At 35.8% G+C, this 9,049-nt stretch overlaps 1 protein-coding gene across 1 annotated transcript; it reads right to left on the bottom strand.

Moving 5' to 3' along the window:
- Positions 1 to 2,377: 2,377 nt before the first annotated feature.
- Positions 2,378 to 5,732, bottom strand: CBG20482 (the record flags this gene model as incomplete). The annotated part of the gene is made up of 7 exons (XM_045236680.1): positions 2,378 to 2,556; positions 2,603 to 2,777; positions 3,476 to 3,614; positions 3,894 to 4,087; positions 4,132 to 4,254; positions 5,270 to 5,552; positions 5,725 to 5,732. 7 exons carry the CDS (start codon positions 5,730 to 5,732, stop codon positions 2,378 to 2,380), a joined length of 1,101 nt encoding a protein of 366 aa, XP_045097058.1.
- Positions 5,733 to 9,049: the final 3,317 nt, after the last annotated feature.

The following is a 9,049-nucleotide window of genomic DNA, read 5'->3' on the forward strand; positions in this document are numbered from 1 at the left end:
TTCGAACTTGTAACAGTTCGATTCTGTCCGCGTTCTGTTCTGGTACGTATGCGAAAAAAGGACTGTTCTGAATTGAATCTGTTCGATTTTAGGTCTGTTCGATTTTGAAAACGTTCGAATTCGTCGTACCCCCCCCCCCCCAATTTTTTAACAGGAAATTTGCGGGAATTTCTGGTAACTTTTAAAATCCAAAAAAAAGAAAATTTGGTTCCTCGCCTACCGTAGCAAAATTTTAAAGGCGCATGAGCTTTTTTTGAAATAGACCAGAAAAACTCACAAAATTTGTAAAATCAGGAGAATAATAACATTAAAACTGATCCTCATCTTCAAGTTCTGGGAAGTTAGCTTCTGAAACCGGGGACGGTTATTCATGAAACAGTTTTTTATACGAAAAACGTTTTACAAAACTAAAATAGAATTTTTATGCCTACATGAATCATTCTTATAAGAAACACAATATTTTTGACTTCAGTTTTCGAATTTCAATTTCAAAACAATGCAACCAATTTTACTGTCATGAATAACCCCATGGGGGGGCTCATAAGCGCCGTCCGTCTTTTGCTCTAAATTTGGGTCACGTCAATTACTTGAAGCAGACAAACTAGTTTGCTGACCATCGAGCTAATGCTGCTCAGTAGAGTGTCGTCTCGCGAGACAAGTCTCGAATTTTTACATGTTTTCGCAAATTGTTCAGCAAGACCAGTTCAGTCTTTGTTTCGCACAAAGTTCAGCAAAGTTTCATTTCTGGATTTCTCGGAAAACTCAAGTTCAGCATTTTCACGTTTTCGCATAGTTTCGCAATTTCCCAGCGCAGCATTTTCTCGTTACAGCATTTTCCAGCAAGCTTTTCTTTTCTCGCAAAGTTTCGCAAAATTTCGCGAGAAAAAAGGAAGTTCAGCGAGACAGACGTGATCTTTATGGAAAGGGGTTTTTAGGTTCCAACTCAGAAGGATGTCATCTTTAACCTGGTGATCCCCTCTCAGAATATCTATTATCTCATGAAAAAGTTTGATCAGTTCAATTCAAGCCCTAAATTCGGAAATTTGGAAAAAAGTTCACATTTCAGAAAATCTTAATACAGATTTTCATAAATTCGAAACTTTCGAAAATTGAAATTCTAAAAAAGCCAAGAAAATCCAAATTTCGAACATTCGGATTGTGAACCATTTGTGGCACCCACTAAATGCCAACGGAACAGTAATAAATCAGTCAGGAATTATGTAAATCCTTGTTATCAAAAGATTTGATTGCTAGTGGGTGGAAAGAAAACACATATTTGTGATTTCCAGAAGTATTTAGGATACCAATTCTTATGAAAAAACTCATTTTTACACTTCTCTATGTATAAAAATCATTTTAGCACATTTAAAGAATTTTCAAAAAATTATAAAAATTTCTAAAGGGGGACCCCATGGCGAATTTTTTTCAAAACACTTTTTTTGAAATATGAGCAAACGTTGTCAGATTGTAGAAAAACGTTTAAAAGTACGAATTAAATACGAAAAACTCCGAACAATTGTTTTGAACTCCTTCAAAAGTTCACTCCAAAAGTGAGAAATTAGTACTGAAATCACTTAAAAGGTCACAAACTTTTTGTGAGTGGACACGGGAAAAAAAAACAGCACCGTAATCAGCATGTTCGAAATTTGGATTTTCTTGGCTTTTTTAGAATTTCAACTTTCGAAAGTTTCGAATTTATGAAAATCTGTATTAAGCTTTTCTGAAATGTGAAATTTTTTTCCAAATTTCCGAACTTCAGGCTTGAATTGAACTGATCAAACTTTTTCATGAGATAATAGATATTGTGAGAGGGGATCAACAGGTTAAAGATGACATACTTCTGAGTTGGAACCTAAAAACCCCTTTCCATAAAGATCACGTCTGTCTCGCTGAACTTTTCCGAGAAATCCAGAAATGAAACTTTGCTGAACTTTGTGCGAAACAAAGCTGAACGAATGTAGCTGATTTTTGCGAGATTCGCTGATTCCTCTGAACTTTTGCTGAACTTAAGTCTCGCGAGACGACACACTACTGCTCAGCGAGCTAACCTGATTAACAAAGAAAAGTTAATGATGGCCAGAAAAAAAACACGAAACGACAAACAGTTCAAGAGACAGCAAAATTAATTATTTTTGAAATTTTGCTTTTTTTTTGTTTTTCAAACAAACATTTGAATTCCTGAAATTTAGAAAAATTAAAAACAAAAAAATCTTAATTTTTATTACAGTATTCATTTGTACAATCAATAATCTAACAGAGAAAAAAAACAAAAAAATTATCTCAAGAACCCGCATTACAGTTTCAGTTCGTCCCCAAAATAAAAACGACCTCGTTTTAATTTTCAAAAAAGAAAAAGTTTTTCAAAAAAATGTTTCTTTCAAAGTTGTCTAAATCGCGGAGATCTGCTGTCGGCGGTCCCATTCGAGCTCGGTTCAGAAGTGGGTTGGAAATTCTTGGTTTCCTCAATCACTTGATCGAAAATCACTTCAATTCCCAGCCAAGTCTCTTTACCAATCGGGATCAACCAATGGGGTTTGACTTGGAATGCGAACCAGGCTGAAAACTCGGAGATTAGGAAAATGCGCCCTACTGAACAGCCCACTTTTCATATCTGGCGGCAATTCCAAAACGTAAACATATTTGGTTGGTGTGTTCTTTTTAATCCAATCCGTTGCTCCTCCGGTAGCAGTGCCCAACATATCGGCTGCTGTTCCTACTCGGTATTTGGTCTCCCGATATGCGAATACTCGATCGGCGGCTCGATTAGCAAGTGTTTCCTGGAACAAAATTTTTTCAAAGACAAAAAGAAAACAATAAATTAAATTATATTTTAAAAATGGCTTGGCGGTCTAGCCTCTGAGTTCCCTATCACTAGTCAGCTACCGAATTTTCTCGAATAGAAGCAGGCCCTATTAGTGCAATGTGAGCTCAATTATCTAGGATCCTATAGTCGCTCTCAAAAATCTGTAAACTGATAAAATATTGGTCATATTATGATACATTTTACTAGTTGGACATTTTTCCATATTGTTCATAGGAACTGAAATAATTAATTCAAAATTGATGTTTTGGTTGGGGTTTGATTAGATGAAATGGTATTTTCAGCGCTTGTTTAGTTTCAAGAGGTATGTCTTTTGGATTAAATTTTACAGAAAAGTTGGTAACTACAAAATTGAATCCCTTATATTGTTCCGTATACTCTGAAGTTTTCGCACAAAGCTGCAGGTGTCGTGGTCTGCAGCCACAATTATGCATGCAGGCTGCGTTCAATTATCTCGGTTCCCATAAGAGATATCAAAAAATGATGAACTGATAAAATCTTCAGCATAATATCAGAAGTGTCTTGTTAGTTGACTACTATCTGATATATCTTATAAGAACCGAGATAATTGAGCTCAAACCTAACAGTGTGAAATCCCTCCTATACAGGTTTTAAGTAAAACCTAACAATGCATGGAAATTACCAAGTGCTTACCAAATCTTTAAAATCCTGTGGATAGGTTCTCTTGTGATAGTTGTACGGTAGAATCCATAGCTGTCCATGTGTATGCATTGACACTAATGCGTACAGGCGACCGTAGATTTCAGAAGACATTACAAAGTCACGAACGGCCCTGAAAAGAAGGTCAGTGATCAAAAAATAGTGTAAATTTTATGTTCAACTGATGCTGAAGATAACATCTTGTTGATTACCGTAAAACCAGAAGGGCTCCCTAACTTCCAGCCAATTTTCCTCGGTTCCTGCCAAAGATATAAAAAAGTTTTCACATGATAACTTGTTTATCACAATATCAAAAATCTTTTATAAGTTAGCCACTTTTTGGCATCTTTCATAGGAACCGAGATAATTGAGCTCAAAGTGCTCGTAAAGGGTAGGCTTCTGGCCCGCTCACCTAGATTCTGGCTCCGAGAACGGTCTTGGTCCTTGGAACTCATCTGAGCATGGATTGTTGAATGGGTAGTTGTTATGAGAAAATCCAATATCGTAGTTCCTATTCAAATCGACACCTTCACAGCAGAGATCGGAAGAAAATGGTCCAGTACCTGTGCAGTTTTCTGGCGCTCTGTTCTTACGCCATTGACGGATCTGAAAAATCCAGAAGTTGTCATGGACACTGTCTCCACACCCACCGTAGCCCTTGTAGAAGTTCTAGAGTAGACGAAGCCATCAGGATTGAGAACTGGAAACACATAGATATCCAAAGTGTTCACATATTTTGTGATTTTATCGTCGCCGAGGTATCCATTGACCAGCTGAAATCATCAGCCACATGTGTAAACAAGACAGGATCTTATGTAATCTTTTCTTCTCTTTGTTAATTGTTTTTTTAAAACACCTTTCGCTAGTGAGAAAAAGAAGAGGATAATGATAGATTATCTAGTTGTGACTATGGTCAGTTTGTTACTTTCATGAGTGAAACTATGTGGTGGTAAGGAAGCCACCATTTTTTTTAAATAGAATCATACACAAACCATCAACTTGGAGCTCAATTATCTCGATTCCTGTAAAAGATATCAAAAGTTTGGTAACTGATAAAATGTTTATCATAATATCAAAACTTCACGATATCATTCACAGGAACCTAGATAACTTGGCTCAAAGTTACGGTATTTGCAGAATTAACATTTCAGTTGAAAACGGTCAGTTTTGGGTGTCTAAATAAGCACTTACTATTAGTACCTGACCTTAACATTTCAAAAATTGAAAAACTAAAGTGCAACTTTCTTTTTGCAGTTTGCACTTTTCAAATCACTTGCCAAAAAGTGGGTTTTCACTCTCTGGTTTCCCGAACTTTGGTGTTGAAAAGTTAATTTTTCCTATAATGTGTTTTTGTAGCAAGTGATTGTAAAAGTTGATAAATAAAAGGAAATTTACAAGTTGAAAGTACCGCCAATGCGACAATAGAATGCCATTTCTTTGAGCTCAATTATCTGGTTTGCTATAAGAGTTATCAAAAATTTATTAACTAAAATAATGTTGCTGACATCGTGATAAGCATTCTATCAGTTTGCAAATTTGTAATATCTCTTATAGGAACTGAGATTGTTGAGATCAAAATATGCAACTATGGTGATAACGCAACCAGCAGTGCCGACAGAGCCGCGCACAATTTAAGCTCAATTATTTCGATTTCCTGGCTCAAGGTGAGAGGCTAGTGTATGTAGACCAGTTCGGATGATTTAATCTTCATAAAACTTCTACGAATCAAGTTTCAAACGAAAATGCCCTAAAAATCTTTCGAATAATTTCCCAAATTTCCAGACATACCTTCTCAATAAAGTACACGGCAACATGGAATGCTGGCCACTCTCTGGCATGATTTCCTCCATCCAACCAGACTGCGATTTTCCTTCTTCCAGCTGGAGCAGGTTTTCCGATTCGAACTCCCAACAATGGACGCCCTTCCCTGGATCTTCCGATCGTTTTCAATTGTACAAATGATGGATTATCATGAGCAACTCCTTTTACATAATCCTCAAATTGTGGCCAGTCGTTGTACTGAGTGAGATCAAAAAACGGGGTTCGGGCACCGGCTTTTGCTTGTGGGGTCCTGGAAAGCTGGAAGTGAAAATGAGACTTGGAATTTTTGAATAACCAAATATCCGAAGACCATGGAGATCCGAGAATGATAGCTTCTGAAACTATACTCATCAGATTCTATCAATACGAATTATTCTAATAATGCATGATTTACAAGTTCCAGGAAATATCAGATAATGAACATTTTCATAACAAAAATATTAAAAATTTCGAGATCGTGAGATTTACAAAGCCTAAAAGAGATTTCCTAGGTTTTTAGACTTAGCCGATATAAGATAATTTGGGAGCTATTTTTTAGCTAATATTTTCAGGACCGATTCGAAAAAGATCCAATTTGAAAATCAGGTTTATTGTGGGTTGGAAATCTTTTGCCGCCAACTTCGAAATCAATTATCTTGTATTCTTCAAAAAGATATCAAAACATTTTCAATGGATAAATTCTCTATCATAATATCACCAATGCTTTTTAGGAAGGACCTTCTATTACAGGTTTTACGGTAGTCAACTTTCCTTCAAATGCCCAATCCCATTCAATAGAATAGCTCCTATTTTTTGTCATAATTATCTCAGAATTTTGTTCATGTCCAGTTTTCATACCTTTCTGTAGCCGAAATAAATGCTCCAACCGAACGCAACTCTCTATTTGTACGTTGAGCTCAATTGTCCCAAATTTTTGCAAGAAATATCAAAAATTACAAACTATAAAATGTTGGTTACATTATGAAAATAGTTTTATCAGCTGACTGTTTTTTGATAACTCATAAAGAAACCGTAATAATTGAGATCATAGGGCAAGTACTCTAATTCTATAAAGCCAAAACCCCAGAAAAAAACGGTAAATCATTTTCTCAGTTCCCCAGGTCAAGAGGAAAAGATTCGATATCGGCTACCTATCCTAAACAGGTTCCTTCCATTTCTCTAATAAAAAAAAACCAAATATATAAATCCACTTCCTTTTTGATAACGAAGCAATAATTTATTTCCGTTTCTCCCTGTACCTACCCGTTGAATTTCCCTTCTGCCTTCTAATCAAAAAGATACATTCACCATCACTGATTATGATGATAGTAATGATTATTATTAATGCCAACCACACCATAAACTGTCACTTATTCTTCATTCCTCCATTCGATAACCACTTTTTTGTTTGTATTTGGAAGAGAGAAGAGAGGGAAAAGAAGCAGAGAAAAGAATATGAAACTGAATGGGAGGTTTTAGATGACCTTGTTTAAGAAAGAAAAATGGAACAATAAGGGGGCGAAAACTGGATATTCTAGGGGTTTATTGACTTATAAATCAAACATCTACTTAAACTTGAAAGAAAGTTAAAAATTAGAAAAGTTTGAGTAAGTGTTTAGAAATCAAATCAACGTATTCGATCTAGTTTAGGATCCCACCCAAACAGTAAACTTTGAGCTCATTCATCTCGATTCCTAAAGGAGATATCAAAATTTAGTCAACTGATAAAGTTATTTTCATAATATCATGAACATTTTGTCAGTTGACAACTTTTTGATATCTTCTACAAGAATCGAGGTAACTAAGCTCAAAGTTGACGGTTTGGGTGGGGTTCTATGAGAGATGCGGTAGTTAATTTAAAAGTCTCAAAAAAGTAGTCTAAGATATTTCGATTCGTCTAAAAATATCAATGTCTACTAAAAAAATTCAATTTAGTAGTTAACCACTTTTATGTAGAATTCGTCAAAATGAAATATGACGCTTGAAACCAACCAAACGTCAAAACTTCCAAATACAATTTGAAATACGGTAAGGGTTACTGTGAGTAAACTGGGAAGATTATAATTTTTGAAAGTCAACAAATAACCACAAAATTTAATGAAGGAAAATTTAAATTTTGCAGCTTAGAAGTTGAACAAGTACTTGCCAAAAATTTTCAATGAATCCTCTAATTTGATTTCTGATTTCTACTGAACCGAATTTGCCTGGAATTTCAGAATATCAGAATTACAGAATTTAAGAATCTCAGAGTCACAGAATTTCAGAATCTCAGAATCACAGAACTTCAGAATTTCAGAATCTCGGAATCTCAGAATCTCAGAATCTCAGAATCTCAGAATCTCATAATCTAAGAATCTCAGAATCTCAGAGCCTCAGAATCTCAGAATCTCAGAATCTCAGACTCTCAGAATCTCAGAATCTCAGAATCACAGAATCTTAGAATCTTAGAATCTTTAAACCTCTGATTTTCAGAAATTGAGAATCTTAGATGTTAAAAATCTTAAAACCTAAGAATCTCTGAATCTCAGAACTTCTGAATTTCAGAATCTCGGAACCCTGGAATCCTGGAATCCTAGAATCTTAAAATCACCTAATCTAGAACCTGCGGATCCATACCCTCATTACCTCAGAAATTCAGAATCTCATAATCTCGGAATCTCAGAATCTCAGAGCTTCAAAATTTAGGAATCTCATACTCTAATTGTTCGAATTTAAAATACCTAGTAACCTTTGAATTTTAAAACCTCTAGTACCAGAAAACTGAAAGACTCACCAAACTGCTACCAACAGGTAGACGAGGAGACACACCGTAGACCTCATCACGAACATCTTCTTCAGATGAGGAGGGCTAACGTCTTCAGAAGAAGCTGTTGGATGATGGTGTCTCTCTGCCCTACAACTGAGACATTGGCAAACGAAAAAAGTGGGCGGACGGCCCAAGACGACGACGATATCAGTGGCAAAAAGAGAGATGGAAGAGAGAAGAGAGAATTAGAGAAAGAGACTTGAGAAAACAAGACTAAATAATACCGAATATATATCTGTAGATGTACATTTATTATAATAACATTGAGGTGAGAGAATGTGTAAAAAGTGTGAAAGTGTATCGAAATGCTGAGAGAGGGAGAGATATCAAAGAGGAGGAAGAAAAAGAGAAGAAGTGGAACTATTCAAGACTGGAAATGGTTTCTTTCTCAGGAGAAGGACAGTAGTTTTGGTTGAAGGGTTTGTGGCTCGTTACACTGCACCGTCCATCTGACAGGGCGACGAACAACTACCCGGTATGATAAAACAGGGTATATCTTTAGACATAAGCATCTTGATAGCACAAAAATTGGTAGAAATATAATTTTACCTTTGATTCAAAGCTACTAAATTTTTCAAAGAAATTCCTCGAGTCTAGGTATTGTTATGATTGTGCAAAGATGAGCGTAATGGATCTTGTCGTTGTGATTTTAATGATTATGATGAATTATGTGATTTTGTGTATACCAAACTTGAGCCCAGTACAACGCTTTACTCAAATGGTATGCTAGTAAAAACTTCAGCCCGGGTCCACCCTGTATTGTTTATTAAAATGGAGAACAAGAAAAAATAGTAGAGAGAGAGAAAAAGCAGATGAGCATCAGGTGAAATTTTTAACTCGCAACTCGGAAGTTGGCCGGAAGTCGGAAGTCGAACTCTCTGCTATCAGAAAGCCATGCGCACGCTGTTCATTGTTATTTCATTTCTTTTAAAATCTGATTTCGGTCAGTTCTGATTGGTGTC

This window comes from Caenorhabditis briggsae (genome assembly GCF_000004555.2).
Source record: "Caenorhabditis briggsae complete genome, chrI, whole genome shotgun sequence".
Taxonomy (NCBI): Eukaryota; Metazoa; Nematoda; class Chromadorea; order Rhabditida; family Rhabditidae; genus Caenorhabditis; species Caenorhabditis briggsae.